Source organism: Lygodium microphyllum, chromosome 23 (genome assembly GCF_053477565.2).
Source record: "Lygodium microphyllum isolate KBCC chromosome 23, Lygodium_microphyllum_v1.1.10, whole genome shotgun sequence".
In the NCBI taxonomy this organism is placed as follows: Eukaryota; Viridiplantae; Streptophyta; class Polypodiopsida; order Schizaeales; family Lygodiaceae; genus Lygodium; species Lygodium microphyllum.
This window is the reverse complement of record NC_141157.1, coordinates 93,894,466-93,918,579: the sequence shown is the minus strand read 5'-3', so window position 1 is coordinate 93,918,579 and position 24,114 is coordinate 93,894,466. Positions and strand designations below refer to the sequence as shown.

Genomic DNA, 24,114 nt, shown 5'->3' with positions numbered 1-24,114 from the left:
ATGCTAGTCCCTAATGTCGCCACCCACACTTATTGGCCAAATACCTGTCCCAAGGGTCAAAATTGAGATCAACTGACCCCCAAAGCCCAGCTACATAACTTATCACAACTTTTGCCTTTGACACCCACTGTATCCTCGAAGTCCTTGGTTTGTTACCATGAAATAACCGCCATGTGCCTAATTGCAAGGCTAAAAAAGGATTAGCAAAATCTCAATGTAACACCTATCCCATCAAGCCAATCACAAATAAGACCCACCAATGTTTAGAAGATTTCATTTTGTGTCCTAAAGCCTTAAAATATTCAACTACTCCCAAGAAGACCAATTTAAGAATTTTGACACAAATTGATCATTTTGGCGCTATTTACATTTCTCAAATAGCATGGAACTTCAAGATTAATATCATGATGATAAGACTTGTTTTCTACAAAGAAAAAAGGTTTCCAAATGGGCTTGGCATTTGTAAAGCTTGCATCTTGGACTCAAGAGATTGCACTTATTAGCATGTATCCTTAGGATTTAGCTCTTCTTGTCCCCTCTCTCTATCTATCTATTGCTCTTCCAGTCATACCAAAATAGTCTACATTTTAGTCATAAGGTGGACCCCCAAGTGTACTCTAGTTCCATTATCTATCCACCCTATGTACCATTCAACATTGATACTCTTGTTGCTACGACCAAGACTGTTTTAGAGACAAGACTTGTTTTAAAGAGTTGAATTTCACAACTTGGTCAAACCTAATGCAATAGGTGCTAAAGTCTTAGGATCTCTAGGACCTAGTAGGTGGTCTAAAGGCTATCCCAAACCCTCAACTGGTCCACCCTAACCCTATCCCTCAATGGAAGGCTCCCAATGCTGTAAGTAGTCATGTTTGACATACATTGTCATCTCTTCCCTATGAACCTTGGTCTAAGTCAAACAAGGAAATAAGGAGCTCTAACATGCTTGTCATGTGTTTTGATGGAGGACGCAACTCTATTCAGAGCATGCATTTCTTTTATTGGTTGATTTGGTGTGCATTTCCTAGTTCTGCAAAATACCAATCGGGTTATGCAGCCTCTACAAACTACAATTTGCCATGTCTACCCTCGTCGACATTTTCTCCCTACCACATCAGCAAGCATTTTTTGGTGCTGGTCAATGAGATTTGGCTCATGACTGCCACACTTAGTGGCTCAGCTGGCTGATTGGCCAGTTTAGGGGCATTTCAGCTATTCATACCTGGTGGGCACTTTGGGTAGACCATTCATGTCCATTTTCTACAGGTGCACACTCAGATTGCAACATTATTCTCCATTTGCAAGGGCTACTGGCCGCACATTCCATCTCTATCACCATCACTATCTCCATTGCTATCATCATTTTCCAGCATGATCCCAAGCCTTCACTGACGTTTCGGGCTGCATGCAAGGACTGATTAGTCTATCATTGTAATTCAGCATTCTTTCTAGATCCAGTGCAGATTTCTCTTTCATTCCTACTCTCTTCTCCCTTCTCCTTTTCTCTCCGTGTTTGTATTCCTCTTCCGTTGCGCTCACATAGTATCATCGCCTAAGTGAGGACACAGAGGTTTCCTTTAGAGAAGATGACCCTACTACTAAACACAAATTTTCAGTCTATTGTTTGCTGTAGAAAACACAGATTTTTGTGTTTTAAAGGTATTTTCGACAAAGATAAGACATCCACAACTATTTTCTTGCAGGTACAGCTATTTGTTCTCTCCATTTGAGCTCTTTCTCAACCAACCGCACCAAATTCAGTGTGTTTGCAAGTTTAGAGACATGGAATACCACCGGTTCCAAGGCTTTGATGACTCAGATAAGGAATCTATTCATACTCCCTCTAATAGGCAATGTGATCATCGCGAAGATCGGAGGTCAAAGCCCCATTCTAAACAAGAACCCTCTCTTTCCAAGTCAAATAGACAGGAGAAACAATCTCCTTCCCTCCTCTCTTCATGTCTCCTGTAGGGCCCATCCTTCTGGCCCTAGGATGGGTATGATGGCACCATCAATGCACATAGCCATTCTCCCTTGCTTTCCCAAAGAAAACCAACTAGATGGATCAAATTTTTCGCTTTGGTCTTACAAGGTAAAGTGTATTCTTGACACATTTATCTTTTGGAGTTTATTACCTACCCTCTTTCTCGTCCTGTGGAGAAGCCCAAGGTGGGATGAACGATGGATCATGCAACTTGTTGAGATTAAAATGCATTAGCTTCACTTTAACAGCCCCAAAACATGCTTAATTAAGGAAGAAACCTTGTTTATTTAAAAAGAAATGAGTTCCTAGAGAGTGTCTAAATCCCATAAGCACAAAACCCACTTGGAAAGGCCCAAACTTTCTATAAATAGGTATGCTGCCCTCCATTCAGCCCTCATCTCGTTTTTGTAGGTTTCAGGTGTTTTCAGCTTGCTGCCCACACCCCGTTTGCGGAGGACATCGCAGTCCAAGCTGTCCATTGCAATATTCACTCATCTGGCACCTATTTCCAACCCTCCATCACATCAGCTTGCTGCTATTTCCAGCCAGGCGACTACTACTGTCGTACAGCCTACCACATCAACATATTGTTGCATTTGCAGGCCCTAGCTACTATCCTTGAGATTCTCTCTCCTCTCAACAGTCGCGATAGATTTTCTTTCTCCTCAACTTGCATTTGTTGTTTTCCTCTCTCCTCAGCTTGTTGCTGCTTTTTTCTCACTCCTCCCGATTGCATTCACCGTTTTCTCTCTCCTCACTGCGTTTTTAGTCTTTCTCTCTCCTACACTACCGTCTGCATCAAATCCACCCTTCCTTGGCTGTGTTTGCTGGTATTCGACATCCGGAGACTGCTTTGCTACGATTCGGGATCAATTCGAAGTACGACACTCTCCAGCTCATTGCCCCTGTCCTAATCCTTGAGATACAAGAGTTCAAGATACAATATTCATTCACTGCATAGTGTGTTTGCTGCATGAGCATTGTATATTCAATAGCCATATCATCTCATTCATTCTCTGTGTTCATTGTCTCTAAGTCACCCTACCCCTAACTGTGTTCTTCTATTAGTCTGTGCTTTGTCATACAGTGTTATTTGTGTTTCTATGTTAGGGTATTTTCTTCACACAAACCTATGGGATCAACTCAACACTAAAGCCCAATCCTTCCTCTCCGTGAGCCTATAGAATTATGTCCTAGTACATGTATGCAAGTTGTGGACAACAGCAGAAGTGTGGATAAAACTTGCTTCTTTGTATCATCACAAGATATTTCCCTACCAGATCACCTTGGAGAAGAAACTTATGACACTCAATCTTGATGACTCTCCTTCCATGAAGGATCACATCACCAAGTTGAAGGATATGAGGAATGAGCTTGCATCCCTTGGCAAGATTATATCTTCAAAGGATATGGCAATGATTCTCTTGACTCAACTACCATCTCCTAAGTACGATGCATTCTACACCTTCTTACATTGAGAACCCGAGAGACTCTTCTATGGGAGGAGCTAGCCCTGCTTGTCCTAGAGCACGATGAGCATCTCAAAGAGGTAGGAGCTAGCAAATCCAGCTCCACAAAGGCTTTCACAGCAAGAAGAAGGAGAATTCAAAGGCCAAGCACAAGAAGAAGAAATAGAAGAGTTCTTCAAGCTCTAATACAAATCCAAATGTTAACCCCAACACGAAGAGAGCGAAAGAAAGTGGAAAAGACGCAGGGCAAAGGTCGAAAAAATGTAACCCGACGGAAGGAAAAAAATGAGAAAAGGCCAAAAGCGCAAGGACAACCTTTAAAGGCCAAGGCAACCACGAAAAGGGAAAGGCGCATAAAAAGCGCACCCTAAAATCTTGTAAAAGAGTGCCGGGCTCTCACCCATGCGATTTGTAAATATAGAAGGGTAGTGAAAAGGAAACAAGGAAGATAAAAGGACAATGGAAAATAGGGCCTAGGCTATGACCGGCCATGTAAAAAAGGGAAAAAGGGGATGACCGCCCAAAAGGGAAGTAGGGTTTTGTATATAAAGTTGAAAAGTGAATGAAGAGCTCATTCTTTGGTGTGGCAAAACTAGTCTTCTTCTTCCTCTCTTCTTCTCTCCTTCTTGCTTGTGTATGCTCTTGAGAGAGGGAGTGTGAGAGTGTGAGGGAGTGAGTGTGTGTGAGAGTGAGGAATCAAGAGGGTGAAACTCTTCACCATCTCCTCTCCTCTTCTCCTCCTCTTCTCTTCTCTTCTCTTGCGCGCGCGGCTATGGAGGATGGAACTTGGAGATGGAGGAGGCTTGAGGATGCTTGAGCTAGCATTGAGAATCGTGGAGCTATCGGAGTGTAAGAGAGAGGAGGGTACTCAATCGAGCCTTAAGGTAAGTTCACTGCATTTGTAGGATTGACGGCGCGTCGGCTAGGTGAGAGATAGCCATGAGAACTCGCTTGGAATGCTTGAAACAATAAGCGGTCCGTGGGTCTTGGCGGTTGAGCGAAAGCTCCCACATTTTGGTTCCATTGCCGGGACAAACGGATTCAAGCTCGAGCACTCGCGCGCCCCATATCGAGCATCGAAGTAGGGCATTCACCCTGAAACGGAGCTTGAGATAGGTAGGAAGTCGGGTGTTTTTTATCTTCAGAACAGGTAAGTGTTTTGGAACAATCTGGTTATTAATGACTGGAAAACATGGAGAAATTAGTTCAGTGTTTTGCTTTCGATTCAGGATGTGTTTAGGATAGATTAGCAGTAGGAAATCACACACAAAGAGGCAGAGGGCTGCTGCTGTGAAACAGGGGGGAAAACCACAGGAAACAAAGGGAAAAAATGGAGTAGATGCAAGGTAACGGCATAGGAAACGCCAGGGAAGGAACCTGTAGTGTGTAGGGCAGAACTAGCAGGGTATAAACTCTGGGAGGGCAAGAGGACCCCATTTCCAACCAACGGAGAGCGAGAGAGATAGAGAGTGAGAGAGTAAGCGAGCTGGCAGCCGTCCGATCGACCGGAGCTAGGAGGACATCGCATTCGGCGACTTCAGGTAACCGATCTCGTCCGCCCCACTTCAGCTCTATCGCGGGGTAATCGCACGACCAATAGGATAATACACCTAGTGAAAATCAAGCAAATCGGTGTGCGTAACTCATCGAACCGGCGGAATCGGACGTCCGACCCAGTGTCCGATTCCCAAAATCGGACACTCGGACAAACGTCCGATCGGAACGACCCGTCCAATCACTAGGCTCGGACCAACTAGTCCGATCGGACGTGCCACGTGGCACTCGGACCAACCGTCCGATTTTTAGAATCGGACACTCGGACCAATTTGTCCGACTCAACCACTCGGACGCTCTGACTCGGACCCACCCTGTCCGATCGGACGAAGTAATACACGTCACCAGTCGGACCATGTCCGGTCCGATTCCTAGAATCGAACCCATCCATAATCGGACCAGTAAGAATCGGATCACCCGGTCCGATCGGACCGCCTAGGATCGGACCGCCTAGAATCGGACCGATTCCTCACACACCCGCCCGTCCGATTCTTGAGAATCGAACACGCGGACCTTAAGACCCCCACTTCGCCCTGACATACCTGGTCCGATCCCCACAATCGGACCACTGGTAAATCGGACGTCCGATTCCCAGAGTCAAACCAAAACAAAACCTGACCCATCCAGGGACACACTGGGGCACTCCCCCAGCGACCCACCCCCACGTGAGCAACAGGAAGCAGCATAGGACCCTGGGACCCATAGGGCGGCCAGGACTAGAGTAGCAAAGCCTGTCAGGCCCAAAACGAGCAAGAGTGAGTAAGACGCCGGGGAATCACTCACAGCACTCTGATTGAATTTCCGCACTTGAAGAACACTTAGGAAAGTCGAAAGCCTGATTGAGCACGAGTGCACGAGGAACAACACACTCACGAGTGACCCTAAGTTGAGCACTGCATTCAAAAATTAAAAAGAACTCACTCAGATAAATTGCCCAAAAAACCCACCACTAGGAGAAGACCCAAGGGTAAGCAAACGCGCAGAGCGCAAGGTAGGATCAAGCAAGGAGCGACAACGACAAGGATCTGACTTACAACCAGGCGCAAGAATCCCACCATGACAGAGGGAGGCTCAGATCATCGGTTTGCAGGGGAGCTAGATGTTAGCGCATTTCCGGAAGCCATACAGCAAATGGTGAGCAGTTACGATGCGCATGCCAGGTACGAACACTGTGGCAGGACGGCAGAGGCAATCATTGCGGACCTAGAGGAGGAGAGGAGGCTAGCCCGCAAGGCACTGCAGGGCATAGCAGAATACAATAGGGACCAACAAGCCAGGAGCCTAAGGCAAAGCATGGAGCTGCATGAGGTGCAACGAGTACTAAACTTGGCTGGCCGAAACCGGACAGACCAGGAGAGAGCACTTGAGGAAGACCTTACGCTGGGCGAGCTCCTCATGAAACGGCTGCTCGATAACACCGCGGTGGAACAAAATGCCACTGCGCTAGCAACCTCGCTACTTGCAGGACTAGGGGCAAACCAGGGTTCAAAGAGCCAAGGCAAAATACCTATCGTCGCTAAGCAACTCGACAAGTACCAGCCACCGGACGACCCGTACAGCTTTGTCGAGCAGTTTGAGCAGGTCTGTGAAGCCAATGGCCTCAACGACCAGGCCCAACGTTCGCAAGCATTCGGACTCTGCTTAAGCGATAAGGGTAGGACGTGGTATACGAGCCTAGATGCTATAGAACGGGCCAACTTCAATAACCTCAAGGACCTTTTTGTCAAGAGGTTTGCCGAACCCGAATACTCTGACAACCTGCTAGTGCGCCTGATGAACGTCAAGCAGAAGGAGAGGGAGGGCATCTGCGACTATGTGACCCACGTGAGAAGCCTCCTTAAGAGAATCCCCTTGGGCGAAAGACCGACTGACAGGGCAGTGTCAACCGTATTCATCAGCGGGATTCGGGATGAAGAATTGGCCATTGTACAAGTTGCTAATTGCCTTCGAGTGGACAAAAGCCTGCCAACGAGTCTACGAGGAACTGAAAAAAACCCTAACAACGGCACCTATCCTACGACCCCCAGATTGGACTATGACGTTTCACGTACACATCGATGCCTCTAAGTTCGCCGTGGGGGCAGTGCTGTGCCAACCTGGTGAGCATAACTTAGATTACCCAGTGAGTTTTGCGAGCAGGCAGCTCACTGAAACAGAGATGAATTATTCGACAACGGAAAGGGAGGGATTAGCCATGGTATTCGCCATGAAGAAGTTCCGGCATTACCTACTAGCCACCCCCTTCACCTTCTTTGTAGACCATCAAGCCCTGCTCTATCTAGTCAACAAACCTTGCGCTACAGGACGTATAGCCCGATGGCTTCTCCTGCTCCTGGAGTTCGACTTCTCAGTGGTAGTACGGAAGGGAAAACAACACTACATGGCTGACCATCTGTCCCGAGTACCCACAGGAGAAGCTGTTGGACAAGGCATTGTGGATGAGTTACCAGACAGCCACTTATTCCGCATATCCAGCGAAAAAGACCTATTCAGGGCCGACCTGACACCATACTGGGCAGACGACATAGTCCAAGTGCTTGAGCATGGGCTGCCCGAACGACCAATAGAACGGGCACGGCTTAGGCGCTTAATCCTAAAGATCCAGCCCTATCAGTTGATTGTAGGCCAGCTCTATAGGCTGGGGCAAGACGGTCTGCTACGTAGATACGTATGTGAGCATGAGATACACGATGTGCTATCAGAGGCGCACAACGGTATTGCAGGAGGACACTTTAGCGGGGATACTACAGCACGAAAGGCGTTGCAGTCCCAGCTGTGGTGGCCCACACTCTTCCGCGATGCCTCACAATGTGTCAAACATTGCGACGAGTGCCAACGGACAAGGGTCCCGGTCCGTAAAGATCAGATGGAGTTAACCCCGGTCATCGCTCGCCAACCTTTCGAAAAATGGGGAATTGACTTCATAGGACCCATCAGCCCCGCGGCACAATATTCACAGGCTAGATACATCGTGGTGGCCACGGACTACCTCACCAAATGGGCGGAGGCGAGGGCCACAAGGAAAAACGACGCTAGGACAACTGCCAAGTTTTTATGGGAGCAAGTAATCTCGCGTTTTGGTTGCCCCATCGAATTGGTTAGCGACCAGGGAATGCACTTCATCAACGAAGTGATAGCCCATCTTCTATCCACCTTCCTCACATCCATCGCAAATCCTCACCATACTACCCTCAAGCTAATGGCCAGGCTGAGTCAACCAACAAAATTCTCATCACTGTCCTAACCAAAGTAGTCTCAGCCTCACGAAGTGATTCGGATAACAACTTGATGGCAGCCCTGTGGTCCTACCGAACAGCTTATAAGACGGCCGTCGAACAAACGCCTTTTAGGCTAACCTATGGGACTGAAGCTATTCTTCCATTAGAATTCTTCGTCCCTAGCTTGCGGATAGCACTCCAAGAACGATGGGAGGGGAGGGAGGCATGGACGCAACGCTTGGTCGAGTTAGAACGCCTGTCAGAGGTGCGTCTTCTAGCCACCCATGCGCTTATCTGTGAGAAAGCCAGACGCAAAAGCCGGTTTGATAAACACGTCAAGCAACGAGAGTTTGAGTCGGGAGACCTAGTGCTCCTCTACTCAGTTAAAGGACACAAACAGAAGATGAAATTCAGAGGTCTTGGACCCTTTAAGGTCCGCACAATCAGCCGAACTGGTAATGTCGAGCTGGAAACACTGGATGGTGAGGGAATGGGCTTCTTCAACGGCAGTCGAATCAAAAAGTACTATCCGCCCACTCACCCACTGCATGAACAACCAATGGTGGAAACGCCCGTTAAAATACGAGTAGCCACACTTACGGAAATCGGCGAGAATGAAGAGGAGCCTGTAGAACCCGCCTACCTCCGCATCACGGTCACGGCCAAGCAAACGTGCTCCTTCAACGCCCTAATTGACGAGGGGGCGGATTTTAACATTTTGACGGACGAGCATTGGACCCAACTTGGCGCACCAATGCTTCATCCCACAACAGCCAAATTGAACCCATATGGGGCCCAATCCTACCCGATCCTCGGCACATGCAGAGTTGCCATTTCTATCGAGACTGAAACTATTCCCATGCTGTTCTATGTCCTACCCGATGCCAGGAATGCAAGCACAGAGTCATTGCTCGGGCGAACTTTTAAAAAGCAGACCCGTTGCAACGTTGATTATGAGTCACAATGCATCCACCTAACAATCGGGAATGTGACTATTGTCACGACTTTCAGCAAGCGCCTCGTAACCCCAGCACCGCTCAACGGGCCACCGATAGAAATAGTCGCACCTAGGACTAAGGAAGAGGGCCGTGTATATTTACTACACCCAGATCCCCATGCACCGCGGCCCGCCAAACCCAAGGCAAAACCCCAACAGACTCGCTTGCAATGGGTGCCGAAGAAGCCTCGAGACCAGCCTAGAACTAGACGCGCGGGTCCACGGAACACCTACAAATCTAAACCTAGAAGACCAAAACGCCATCATCACAAGCGCCGCGTGGTTAAACAAATATGGGTCCCTAAAATCCTGCTGCGTGCATAAGGCGACTATGAGGGGAATGCCTCGCTGTGGATCCCCAAAATCCCAACTGACACGGGCCCTGCTTCTATGTCAATCGCAAGGCCTTGTCCTCTGACACCTCAAGACCACGAATCGCAGAGTCCACCCCAGTCATCCGACTCCTTTGCGAGTCAACCCACGGGCGTCACACACGCCCAACGACCCAAGCACCGGCCACCACCACAGGAGGCATCACCCAATCAACCCGGCCCGCAACTCAGCAACCCTGCCGACCGTAGTAGCATAGCCCCTAAGATCACACCCGACCCATCCATCCGACCAACGCCCCGGTTGCTGACTCAAACAAGCCCCCAGCTGCAGCTCTGTACCGACAGAACCTCCAGCTCCAGCAAACCCCAACCACCCGCCAGCCTTAAGCCTTCCTATGAACGGAAGTCATTCCTAACGCTGGCCGCTGACCTCGCCGAGGACACGGGGGATGACGTTGTGGACTGCATCAAACAGCTTGATGCCACCTTTGTTGCACTGGCCCTCAGCTATGACCGCCTAGACTTGGGACTGTTAGCGGAACCCCTTGCAACGGACGTACGCACTATGCCTTGCTCTTGGGAGACTTTTGAATTCGCCTTTGCACAAGCTTCACGCTCTGCCGCTGAGCTACTCGCTCGCGAGGTCTCCAAAGATCAAGCCATTAAGCAACGCCTCATCCCATCATTTGACCCGCGCACGACGTCCGGCCTCACTAGCCAAGAAACAACAAGGTTGTCCCACCTGGCGGACACCGAATCACCCTTCTTGAAGCAGTGGTACACTCTTCGATTAAAATGGGCAGTTGAGGGATGCCGCATAATGACCAACGCCGAACAACGCCGAGCCATTAAGACAGTCGAGTATGATCCCACATACGTCGCGCCCACCTCGTATCGAGTGTTAACCACTCTTCGAGGTCGAACCATGGACGATCATATCTTAGGGCACCCCTATCTCGATCGCATCCTGACAGAAGAAGAGCTCCACATCGCAAGTCGGGTCAACTCCGGTGATTTCCTCACCGATGTCCTCACATACATCACCCACGTAGGCATCCGACCCTGTGACCTGGACTACTCTGCACACTTAGAATATAACCCCAACTTCTACGATTGGCTCCTCCACAAAACAACATGAACGCCTTGGACCCACAACGACGCCAATCCTGGGACGAATTTTTCTTTTCCACAAGGGGGAGGGGGCAGTAAACGGAGTTAAAACTGAAAAGCAAACCAAGCATGAAAGTTAAAACTAAAAAGTGAACCAAGCATGAAAAGGCTCCAAATTAAAATGCCATGCAGAAATAGGTGATAGAAGTTTGGAAGGGAAAAATCATAGTTATGAAAGATAAAATCTGCTATGGTCGTCCTACCAATTGGTTGCCAAAAATACTAAAAAGTGAATTGACTGAATGTACAGGTGGCGACCATGGCAGGTCAAGACAAAGCTGGCAAACTCCCTTTCTCGGAGGAAGAACAGGTGCGGTACGGCCTCACGGTGGAAACCAGAGCATTCAATCAGCTGAAGTTCTGCCACATATTCAACTTGGAAGACGTGGTTATTGAGGAACCAGCGGTACGACGGATCATAGAGCAATGCCACTTACAACGGTATCTGGACGCAGTGGGCCAGAGGATAAACTATACCCTGTGCGCCGAGTTCCTACGCACCTTCAACAAAAACAGGGGCACCGTCACAGTGCGGGACGCGAAATCCACCAGACAGGTGCAGGTTGAACTGACCCCTGAACTAATAGAAAGAGCACTGGGGCTTCCGAACAAGGTGGAGAAGAAACCGAAAAGGGACGTCTACGCCATGTTGGGAATGGACAAAGTGAAAGTCCACACCAACGACGGAGTCAACTTGGCAGACATCCCTGATCCAGAGATTCAACTGCAGGCAAAAATGATGCATACCCTATTTTCGAGTCAATGGTACAATAGCATCATGTCCAGGATCAATGTGCCTTTACTCGAAAGCATCGCGGCTCAGGCACTGGATGAGGTGAACCTCAACGGGTTCGTGAGAAGAACGATTGAGGCCTCAGCAAAGGCCCTGGCAACAGGAGGAAGGGCCGTAGCAGGAGAATCCCCCTCACCTCGATCAACCCGCAAGGCCTCATCCTCCAAGGCCTCCACCGTAGGTTTTGGAGGTGCCCTCACTGCGATCATCCACGAGGCAACAGGGCAGGGACGTGCGGGAGAGGACAAACAGGGAGATGGCGGAAAAGGTGGCGAATCGCCGTCGCAGTCCCAGCCCCAGGCGGAAGAGCAGTCGGATGAAATAGAAACGGACACCGACGAGGAGGGAGAACGCCAAGCTGCACCAGAAAGGAAAGCGGAGCAACGGACCAAAGCCTTGCACGGAAAGAGAGAGAAGGAGCGAAGGAGAAAAGAGAAGGAGGAGCTCGAATGGGCCCGAAGAGAGTCAGTAAGAGAAGAGGAGGAAAGAAGAAAGAGGGCTGAGGAGGAGTTGAGGAGGAGGGAAGAAGAAAAATTGGAGCTGGCGACGCGTCGCTCCATCGAGGAACAGCGGAGGAAAGACGTGGAAGGAGCGGGCAGACCATACCAACCTGAAGCACCCGGCCCCAGCACTGGTACGCCGGAACCTGCGCCGCTGCCTCCTACGGAAGGGAAAGGAAAAGACCCAGTCAGACCCGTCTCCCCTCTCCTCGTACCACCCATGCAAGCCACTCCCCTCAAGGTGACACCCCCTACCACAGCCGCCCTGGGGCACACCCCAAAGATCGATGAAAGCAACGTGGTCACCTGGTTGCAATTCTTGGTGGAAAGAGAGTTGGCAAGGGAAGCAGCCGGGGCCACCCCAGTCTCAGGTGCCAAAAGGGCAGCGACGGCCGAGCTGGAGCCAGGGCCAGAAGTGAAAAGACAAAAAGTGGAGGAGATCGCCACCACTACGATCATGTCCCACTCCCCACCTCCAACAGGCCACTACGATGACTACGTAAAGGAGCTGCTCGCTCAGTTGCAAACGGCCAGGCAAGAAAGAAGGATGGCAGTGGAGGAGCTGGCAGCGGAGCGCGAATCTCAAGCCGCCCTCCAACTGGACAGAGTGAGGCAAATAACAGAATATCAAAAGGAAATCGTTGTGCTTAGGGAGGAGGCCAGCACCAAGGAGGCGGAGGAGCTGAAAGCCCTGAAGGAGCGCGACGCTGCCTGGGAGGGACGAAGGAAAATCCTAATGGAGCGTCTCACCAGGGAGAGGGAGACAAATGCCCACCTTCAGCGCAAGAATGACCAGTTATCTGCAACCAACTTGGAGGCGCAGAGTCAACTTGAGAAAATTAGACAAGAGATTGCAAAGCTGGATCAGTTAAGGGCAGAACAGGTGCGCAGGTTGCAGGCGACGCGGGACCAACTCAACGAGCAGATCGCAGAGGAGCACCAAGAGCAGTCCCGCTTGCGCCATGAGCTTGAAGCCCAGCAACAACAATTTATGGCGATGACCCTCCAACAGGGGGAAAGCCTGGAAGACATGGAGAGGCGGGCAAAGGAATAGTCAAATCATAACGAGCAGAGAGTGCGGGACTTAGCACGCCGGCTGGCCAAGGCTGAGGGAGACAGAGTGATGGCTGAAACCAGGCAGAGGCAGCCCAGCTCGCTATGATAGCTCAGCAGCGCACTTTTATCAACACGCTGCTCCACACCACCCACTCAGAAACAGATGAGGCCAATGATCAGTTGCAGAGAAAGCTAACCATTGCGCGCAGGGCCCTCACGCCAGGCCTGCACGTACCACTGCAGCTAGGAGGCCCGCCGCAGAGCCTAGAGTAACAAAGAAAATATCTGGCACAAGTAGGACTGACAACACAGGAGATGGATGACCTTGGGTTCACTGAGGAGAAAGCACAGGAGGAGGAGCAAGCGGAAGGGGGTGAGCCAGAGCTTGACCTAGGGCCTCAAGGAGAGGAATATGTCCCGCCACCCCCTCAACCCCAACAAACCGAAGTGCCACCCCATGACACATCTACCGAGCGAAGAGCGGCCCACACCACCCGAAGGAAGGAAATGGTGAAGAAGGCAAGAAGAAAACTGAAGGCCAGACCTGCCCCGAAATAGCCTACCCCTTTCCCGCTGCGCACCCAAGACTCCCCCGCCGAGTACCGCGCTGAAATGATTATCTGGGAGCAGCAGGAGTATATAGCCGAGACCCCTTCGACCTACGGTTCGAGTTTCCCACCGCCTTGAATAGGGTGCTGCCCATTCAGTTGATGGAGGATGTCATCGCTATGGGGGCCCTGCTCAAGACTAAATGGTTAGAAGAGTGTGAGGCCCACCCAACTGCTTGGGGGGCCGAGGACCGCGAGTTTTGGCAAGACAAAGTCCTCCAAGTACCTCGCACAGTGAAAGGCTATAATTGCCAATCCGCCTGGAGGCGGCGCATTTTTGACGTCAACCTGGAGGCGTGGATGGCGTTTTGCAACACCCTCCCTTCGAAAAGGAACGACCCCACCTTTATGCCGTATCCTCGAAGGGTAGGAGTGGATTTTAACCCGTCCATCCACGGCAGGTTTGACTTCCCCGTCATTTATAATGCCAATACCACTTTCCATAGGAACGCTCTTCTCTTCACCCTTTCCGACTTGTACAGCTCTATAGATAAATTCCTTAACGAATTCACCTCTTGCCCCGACCCAGCATTCATCACCATCTGTAACTACCTTAGGTTAATTAGAATCCTAGTACACCAGGAACCTGCACCCCAAGAGCGCCACCTTCCACCCCTCTATTTTGACCCCAATGCCATAGACAGCACCACCATGACCCGTCTCATGATGCGTGCTGCTCTTTTGCCATCCTTCTGTGGTGCACTGCTGGAAGACATGAATGACAGCAAATTCACACAGTGCAACCAACCCTTTCTCTCCACCACCGCCCTCAAAACCCGCCTCCACACTAAGGGCTACTTGCTAAGCTGAAAATTCCTTAACAAGGCCCCCCGCCCTCCGCCCACCCTTTCCCACCATTCGGATAATGAGGAGTAGAACTCCCGTTATCCCTTGTACCGCTGCCTCCATGTACCCCCGGCAAAAAAAAAAAAAAAACAAAAAACAAGCTTCGACGACAATGGCACACCCCTAACAATGCCTCCAAGCAGGAGCCAAAGGTGTACTTCATCTCCTCATTACCACAATTCTGCTCCACACGGCCCCACGCCGCCCAGTCTTCTAGCTAAGTAATATCTAAGTATGCACACGCACGGCACTCACATAATACCTACATAGAACTAATTCACAGTTTGGGTCCTCAAGTGCAGGACAACACTCTCAGCTTGCTTAGAGTTCGACCTGTCTCCCAAACTAAGTCTTGTGCACAATACAGAGACTAGCACTACCCCTAGGGAGAGACCACCTGACAGGTTTTCAATTGCAGGTGTTGACGACCACAGCACAAGTGGCATTCGTTCCTCATCAACATCCAATGCTAATTGCCCACCCAACATCCGACAAGCTGAAAAAATCGTCCTACGCAGCATCCCCAACCAACCCCACGAAACCAGTCACCAGTGCAGGCCCCAGGCCCCTGTCCCCCGAAGTCTTCAGTGCATGCTACCACTTGCTCCCTACGCCAATGAGTGCCATGGGACTGGCACTCGTCTAGGAGGGGGGTAATGTTAACCCCAACACGAAGAGAGCGAAAAAAAAGTGGAAAAGACGCAGGGCAAAGGCGGAAAAAAGGTAACCCGACGGAAGGAAAAAAATGAGAAAAGGCCAAAAGCGCAAGGACGACCTTTAAAGGCCAAGGCAACCACGAAAAGGGAAAGGCGTATAAAAAGCGCACCCTAAAATCTTGTAAAAGAGTGCCGGGCTCTCACCCGTGCGATTTGTAAATATAGAAGGGTAGTGAAAAGGAAACAAGGAAGATAAAAGGACAATGGAAAACAGGGTCTAGGCTATGACCGGCCATGTAAAAAAGGGAAAAAGGGAATGACCGCCCAAAAGGGAAGTAGGGTTTTGTATATAAAGTTGAAAAGTGAATGAAGAGCTCATTCTTTGGTGTGGCAAAACTAGTCTTCTTCTTCCTCTCTTCTTCTCTCCTTCTTGCTTGTGTATGCTCTTGAGAGAGGGAGTGTGAGAGTGTGAGGGAGGGAGTGTATGTGAGAGTGAGGAATCAAGAGGGTGAAGCTCTTCACCATCTCCTCTCCTCTTCTCTTCTCTTCTCTTGCGCGCGCGGCTATGGAGGATGGAACTTGGAGATGGAGAAGGCTTGAGGATGCTTGAGCTAGCATCGAGAATCGTGGAGCTACCGGAGTGTGAGAGAGAGGAGGGTACTCGATCGAGCATCAAGGTAAGTTCACTGCATTTGTAGGATTGACGGCGCGTTGGCTAGGTGAGAGATAGCCATGAGAGCTCGCTTGGAACGCTTGAAACAATAAGCGGTTCGTGGGTCTTGGCGGTTGAGCGAAAGCTCCCACACCAAAGAAGCCTAAATGCCCACACTGTGGGAAGGGGAAGCATCCCGAGGAGAAAGGTTGGAAAAGGTATCCTCACCTTTGTCCAAGAGCAAGGGACGAAGCTAAATCATCTGATCTTTCCTCTACCTCTACACCAACTATTATCCATAAGTCTCTATTTCTTCATATCCATGCATTGGAGGAGCCTCCTTCAATGGATGCTTCATCTTCCAAGAGACCTTAGCTTATTGACAGCAATTCTTTAAGTCATATGACTCCACGAGAGATTTGCTACAAGACCCTCGTGCATCTAAGGGTCTTACTACTAGTGACATTTGTTCAATGCCTATTAGTGGTATTGGCACTTTGCCATTATTGCCAAACCGTTCCTCAAGCTCCATTTTGGAAGTCCTATATGTTCCAAACTTGGGCTCTCCACTCCTCTCAATTTATGGCCTAATCAAACCATCTTTATTGACGATAGAGAACGGGCTATACAGGCTCCCTTCCCCTTCTCTTGTGCAAGGTCCTCCGCAGTAGTTGTCTATTGATGTGCTCATTTCCACTTGTACACCCTCTTTTCCACAAGTTTCATCCCAACACCCACCATCTCCTCTAGTGGTTCCCTCCTACCTCCCATCCCTTTCAAAGATGCAGTTGTGGACTTCTTGGCCCCTAGTGTTCCAAAGGGGGATTCCTAGGGTCATGAGGAGCTTTTTCATCGGTGGTCTACATCGACAAACTTCATCAGCATTGGCACTCTTCTTGTCACCCTCAAATCCGCATGTTCTTTGGCCTTCAGCCACATCCACGATTTGAGAGGAGGTGTTAGCAATCATGTTTGTCATGCACTATCATCTCCTGCCTATGAACCTCAATCTAAGTCAAACGGGGACATTAGGATCGTTAATCTCTGTCATGTGCTTTGATGGAGGAAGCAGCTCTATTCAAAGCATGCATTTCTTTTCTCGCTTGGTTTAGTGTGCATTTCTTGGTTCTACCAGGCATCAGTCAGCTTGTGCAGCTTCTACAACCTGCAATTTGCCCTGTTTGCCCCTATTGGTATTCTCTCCCTGCCATATCAGCACTTTTAGCATTTTTTGGTGCTGATCAGCCAGATTTGGCTGGCCAAATGCCACATTTACTGGCTCAGCTGGTTGGTCAGCCAGTTTAGGGGTATTTCAGCTATTTACAGCTGGTGGACACTTTGAGTAGATCATTCCTTTCTATCTTCTACAAGTGTACACTCAGATTGCAGCATTCCATGCCTTCACTAACACTTTGGGCTGCGTGTAGGGACTGATCCATATATCACTACATTCAGCATTCTTTCCAGTTTCAGTGCAGATTCCCCTTTCATTCATATTGTCTTCTCTCTTCTCCTTTTCTCTCCGTGTTCATGTTCCTCTTGTATTGTGCACTCACAAATGCTACAACAAATGTGGAGTTCATGCAAGGGTTACTACTTGAGTTTCACTCAATCATAGCGCTTTGCCCTCACATCCAATAATTGGAGTTATCTCATTGACCATTGTGCGGCAAGAGATCAAACCCAACATATCAATCTGGATCATGAGTTGCAAGAGCTTTCCATTAACGGGATGATCTGAAAGCCAAGATAGCCAAACATATGTGACTACTCGCCAAGTTTGCCGCCACCAAATATTTTGGGAGCATCAAATGACAATGGTGTTTATGATGTTTATTGTGGGTGTAAGAATTTTTAACCTTAACTAATTTCCTCAATTTCATGGTGGAATTTTGAGAGTCATCACAAATCCTAAACAGGATTTGTAGTCAAGATCCAGGAGGGTGGGTATGGACAGCACATTCCAAGATAGGGCTCTAGGCATTCTCTTCTTTCAGTTCACAAGTAGATTAGGGAGGGGATCTAGATGGGTAGGGTCAAGGCAATCCTAGAAGTTGCATAGAAATAATACAGACATGGTATAACTCAGCCTTTCTTGATGGGCTTTTGGAGGAGATTGGAGGAAAGTTTTACGCTAAGAAAAATCACTCTTTTTCTTTAGCTTTTGGCAACACAAGCCATGCACTTGGCTTGGCTTTGGCAGAGTTCCAATAGAATGCATAATGACTAAGGACTTAGGAGACCCAAAGATACTACTTATGAGACTGCCCGAGAGCTTAGATTGTCTGGAGGACAGCCCTTGGGCTGGCCTTTCAAGCCACTAAGGGAGAGACCCAAAGATATGACATTTGAGACTGCCTGGTCTTTTGGGCACTCATGACAGATGGTAGGCGCTTGAGGTGCAATGGCTCAGAGAGCCTCAGACAACATACTAAGAGTCAGCACCTGACATGAAGATTGTCAGGGAATCGTTTATTTCCATCCTTCAGGCCACCAGACATGACTCATCCAGACTGAAAGACTTCAATCAAATGGAGTGGACTGTAGGATCCTCCCAAAAATGGGAGCTCCTATCTAGAATAATTGCTTGGTACATCTAAACAGCAAGATGCAGCAAGGGTATTGTTCAACAATATTGAGAGCCGCCAGCATCTAGAAAGATTATTCAACACTCTTAGGGCATATGGGATAAGTTGCAGGGAATTCAGAGTGCATGAGGAAACAAGAAGCCTTCCTAGACATTTAAGATTCCTCACCACTTTTCATTTAGGGATTCATCACATGGTTTGGCATTGTAGACTGCCAGATTGGCTTTTCCGCTAGCCCTTTGAGGCTTGTACTATATAGTTTTCCCTTAAAAGCAGCCAGCATGGGAGATGTCTATTTCCTGTTCTTATATTTTGCCCTGTATGTGGATTTGTATACTTTGTTTTTTGCTGCAGAGATTTCCTATGCTTATATTTTGCCCTGTATGTGAATTTGTAAACTGTTTGTTTTTTGCCGCCAGGATTTTCTTTTCTTTTTTTTTTTTGGGGCGAGGGTGGGGCAGGTTGGGGGGGTTTTTTAAAAGACCATTAAACTAAGTTTAAAGAATGATAAAATTTTTCTGCACATAATGCTCAGATTCTTCAATTCAAGAATAAGTTTGAAATGGTTTCACAAGATCCATAAGCATGTTCAAAACTTACCAGTGAAAGCAATGAGTTTCCTTCTGTGATTTTTCCAGGACCATAAATGACCCCTGGATATGTTAGCACGATTGGCAATCCTTTCCTTGCTTCTTCCAAGGCAATTGCATCAGCTTCAGCCTTTGACTTTTCATATTCTGTGCAGAAAGAGTGGCCTGGATGAATCTGCAGAGTGTATTATTTTATAAATAACCCTGACCGAAGTCTTCTCCAGAGAAGACTGACTATAATTCAATATCTCAAGAAGAAATACAAATTGCATCAGTTGTCTCTTTAGTCCATATGTGATCACACCAAAATCGCTGAATTGAGAAAACTTGCTACTAGGTAAAAGAGCCAAAATTGAAGGGCATATCCAAGCATAAATTAACCCATAATATAGTTCATACTGAGGAACTGTAAGATTGTTCTTATGTAAATTTTGATTTCACCACATACCAAACAAAAAGAACACTACCAATGTAAACATTATTTTGGATGGAACAACCAATCCAAAAAATGAACCTAATATGTCCAAGACAAAATATAAGTACACAACTCCAAAGTCCTAAAAACAGTGACGATCAATACTGAAATCACAACCAACATAGAACCATAGTCACCAACAAACTCTTTTGAACACCGAGGAATTTCTTTCTTTGCTCGTTTTGAAACTCTATGCTTTTTCCTTGGTTGACAAATTGAATATGCACAGGAGTCGAAATATAAACTTGAGTAGAACTGTATTCCTGGTGTTGAGAATGATATATACGCCAGTTCTGTACTTTTCTGTTTTGCAAACTTTAGCACAAATAGCGAGAGGTGGGGAAGATCAAAGCTCAGCTGAGAGTACACAGATGACAATGAAGAGAGTGTGAGAGTGAAGACACGACTCCCAATGCAATAATCAAAAGAGTAATGTGCAAGTACAAAGTACAACCCTTAAACCTTAGAGTTGTTAATGTGTGTTCACACCTGAAAGGTGTAAAATATGATAAGTGCCCGAACTGTGTAACATAAGTACATTAAATAAAGAAGAATATAACTGGGGGAAAAAAACATCTCATAAGGAGAGTAAAAAGTGCCGGAGTGTCGTACCAAGGATCATCGACACTCCTCTGTGAGCGTAGGCATGAGTCAAATCCAACAAACCCCCCTAAAGTTAAGAGTGATCAGCATACAAGGATCATCCACCAAAGAAGATCAAATTTAAAGCATTGCAAAACGCTTCAAATTTGTCACAAGGAAGAGCTTTGGTGAAGATGTTTGCCACATTACTAGTAACAAGGCTGACATCTCCTACATGTAGCCTCTCTCAGACCAAAGTGATAGAGGATCTCAATGTGATTTTCTCATGCATGAAACATTGGGTTCCATGCCACTGCAATGGCACTCTAATTGTCAATAAACAAAGGAGTAGGCTCTGTGACAAATACATCAAGATCAGCCAATAAATGTCTCTGCCATACACATTCAACTGTGGTAGTGAAGCTGCCTTGTATCCAACTTCGCAAGACAATGTGGCAACAATGGATTGTTTCTTGCTAAGCCAAGAGATGCAAGATGAGCCAAGAAAGAAACAATTTCCACTCGTAGAGTGACGTGAATCAAAATCACCAGCCCAATTTGAGTCATTGTAAGCATGTAGTTGCAATGGTCCCCCCTTGGCATAAAGCAATCCAAGAGTCCCAGTCCCTTGCAAGTAACAAAAAACATGCTTCATAGCTTGCCAATGTGACATGCGTAGGCTGTGCATATATCTACTCAGGGCTGAAATTGCAAACTAAATATCTGGCCTTGTGTTGCATAAATAAATGAGACATACAACTGCTGGAGAATACTTATGGATGTCAAAACAAATCACTGTCATCATACAAGGATAGCTTGAGTCCAGTTTCCATTGGTGTGCAAACTGGCTTACAATCTTGTAAGACAAACCTCTCAAGAATTCTACTAATATATCTGGACTGTGACAATCCAATGTCTCTAGTGTCATGAATGAACTGAATGCCCAAATAGTAGTGCAAAGGCCCTAAGTCTGACATCTCAAAGATTTGCTGCAAACTTTGCTTGAATGCTGAAATCTTATCAACATGTGTCCCTATGAGTAGCAAATCATCTACATGACCAAAAAGGAATTCCCTCTTTACATACGTAAAGAAACCTCGGTTGAGTAAAAAGGCATCAATTTTTGCATACCAAGGTCGGGAAGCTTGCTTCAAACCATACAAAGCCTTTTTTAGCTTTCATACCAAGTGTTCGGATCCCTCAACTACAAAACCAATGGGCTGCTATACATACACTTTTTTTTTAAAGTTCCCCATATAAAAGTGCAGTCTTAATATCAAGCTAGTGCACAATCCAACCATGACAGGCAGCCAAAGCAACCATAGATTGAATGATAGTCATATAAGATGAAGGAGCAAATGTCTCCTCATAGTCAATGCCTTTCTTTTGTGCGTAGCCTTTGGCCACAAGCCTAGCTTTATACTTGTCAATGGATCCATCTACATTTCTTTTCAACTTATAGACCCACTTTGTACCAATAGCTTTCTTCCCAAGAAGCAATGTCACTAAATCCCATTTTGATTCTTTATAATAGAATCAAATTCAGCTTGCATTGCTACCATCCAATGCACACTTTGTTGTGCATCTTCAAAACATTCAAGTTGCTCATCATCAAGTGTATGTGCTACCATGACAAACTCCATTGTATTAGCATGATCATCCAGACGAGCTTGTCTTCTAGTATGACCAGTAGTAGGAGCATCCAAATGACTATCTTTCATAGTCTGCAAGTACTATCTAGGCATTTGCCTAGCTTCCTAATTATGTACAAGCTGCTGCTGAATCTCAAATTCAGCATCTTGTTGAATATTCAGATCAGCCATATGCTAAATTTTTACATTGCTCAATGGAGTAGCTGGTTGAACATTATGTTCATTTACCAAAGCTCCAACTGTATCACCAAAAGAGATGGGTAGCAGCTCTTCAAGCACATCATTGGCAGCCTGATATGTATCAAAACCAGTAAGGGATAATTCTGATTTTTCATCAAAAATCACATCCCTACTGACAAATACTTTCTTGGAAATAGGATCATACAATCTTTATCCTTTGCTCTCACTGTTGTGCACTACAAAAATGCATTTAACAGCCCTTATTGTCCAACTTCTTTCTTAGTACTTTGGGAATATGAGCATACGCAAGACACCCAAAAGTACGAAAATGGCCAACTGAAGTTTTCCGGCTGTTCCAAGCCTCAAAAGGCGTAACATTCTTTAATGCCTTGGTAGGGCACCTGTTCAAAACATGGCAAGCACACATAACTACTTCCATCCAAAAACCATGTGGCAAGCTCTTAGCTTTCAGCATACATCTGGCCATACTGATGGATAATGCCTTTCTGCTTCAAAAAATTATTCAGCATGAAAGATATGTATTCCCTCCTCAATCTGAACAGAGAGTCTTAATCCTACAACCACATTGATTCTTAGCAAGTGTAACAAAAGCCAAAAATGCATCATACACCTCGAACTTTTTCATCAATGAGTAGACCCAACAAAAATGAGTAAAGTCATCAATGAATGTGACGAAATAACAATAGCCACCCAATGACTTTGTTTGCATAGATCCACATACATCCGAATGCACAATCTATAATCTAGTGGTCGCCTTCAAAGCAGCATCACAAGGAAACGAAAATCGATGCATTTTTTCCAAAATGCATTCCTTACAAATATGTTCAAGAGGTCCCTCCAAGAGAGGTAAGCCATCTAGCATCTATGTAAACTGCATAAGCATCAAACTGCCATAGTTGACATGCCTCATGCGACCATGCTATAACTTTGCCTGTGACATAGAAGGAGTAAGAGTAGATGCCAAATAGACCAACTAATCAACCAAATAAGCATCTAACTCATAGAGTCCATGACATAATGTATCAGTCAAAACCAAAATCAAGAATTCTTTATTCCTTACCATACATTTATTATCATCAAATGTGACCCGCATACCACACTTCGCTAAAGAAGAAATGGACAACAAATTCTTCTTTATGCCTGGCACATATAATGCATCCTATAAACGAAGAGTAGAGCCACCAATGGCTGTCAAAACAATCTCCCCAATACCTCTAACAAGGTAAGATGCATTGTTGGCACACTACACAGACTTGCCAACAGGAGCTGCAATAACTGAGGAAAACAAATCCTTGCAGGATGTAATGTACCTAGAAGCACCACTGTCAAAGAACCAAGTACTAGCATCCTCAATAGAGCTAAATGCTCTATCAACCCAAGAAGAGTCATAACTGTAAGTGTAGAAACAATAGTCACGGTCTACAACAAAAGACGCAGACTCTGTAGCAGTAGAAGGTGCATCAGAAACAGACATCCCTGACTCCTCCTTCTCCTTGGCTATGCGCTTCCTACATTCTGTTATGTAATGACCTAGCTTCTTATAATAGTGGCACTTGCCCTTCTTGGCTTGCATACACCCCATTTCTTGCTGCTCTATGAAGTATCTGAAATTTCAAAACTTTGTGGAGCATTTTTAGACTGGCTGCCCTTGCCTTTCTACCTCAACATAAAAGCCTATTCAGAGGCTATTACATCCACCCCACTATTCTTTCTTGTTTGCTCTTCTTCTAAACGCAAACTAATCAACTAAAGGAAAGTAAGTGGCTACAAAGAAATTCTCATGGTGAGATTTAGGGCCATATAAAAGGCCAAATAAGAGGGCAGCAATGAATTCATAGTAGTAGAGATCAAATGTGCATCTGAATAATACTCATCTACATTCATTAGCTGCTTACACAAGTCCTAAATTTTGTTAAAATGATCTTGCATGGAATCACCTTCATCTATCTTCACATTCTTAAGCTCTTTCTTCAAGAAAGAGATGCAAGTCTCATTTTTTCCAACAAACATCTACTCAAGTGTAAGCCATGCTTCTCGTGAAGAAGCTGAAACTAGAACAACCTAGAAATCTGAAAATTTCCAGAAATTACAACAAGCATCACACTGTAATTAACAAATCTACTCACACTATCAAAATTGTCCAATGCACACGCTGTCCAATGCACAAATAGTGCACAACAGCACAAAAAAT

General features: G+C 46.7%; 1 protein-coding gene across 4 annotated transcripts in view; it reads right to left on the bottom strand.

The window, feature by feature from the left end:
- The window catches only part of LOC148016473 (uncharacterized), a 112,486-nt gene that overhangs the window by 26,378 nt on the left and 61,994 nt on the right, over window positions 1-24,114 (bottom strand). For all 4 annotated transcript variants that reach the window (XM_087663676.1, XM_087663677.1, XM_087663675.1 and 1 more), the window contains one exon: window positions 19,024-19,188. In XM_087663676.1, coding sequence (XP_087519802.1) covers window positions 19,024-19,188 — 165 coding nt within the window. The remainder of the gene's footprint in view (window positions 1-19,023; window positions 19,189-24,114) is intronic.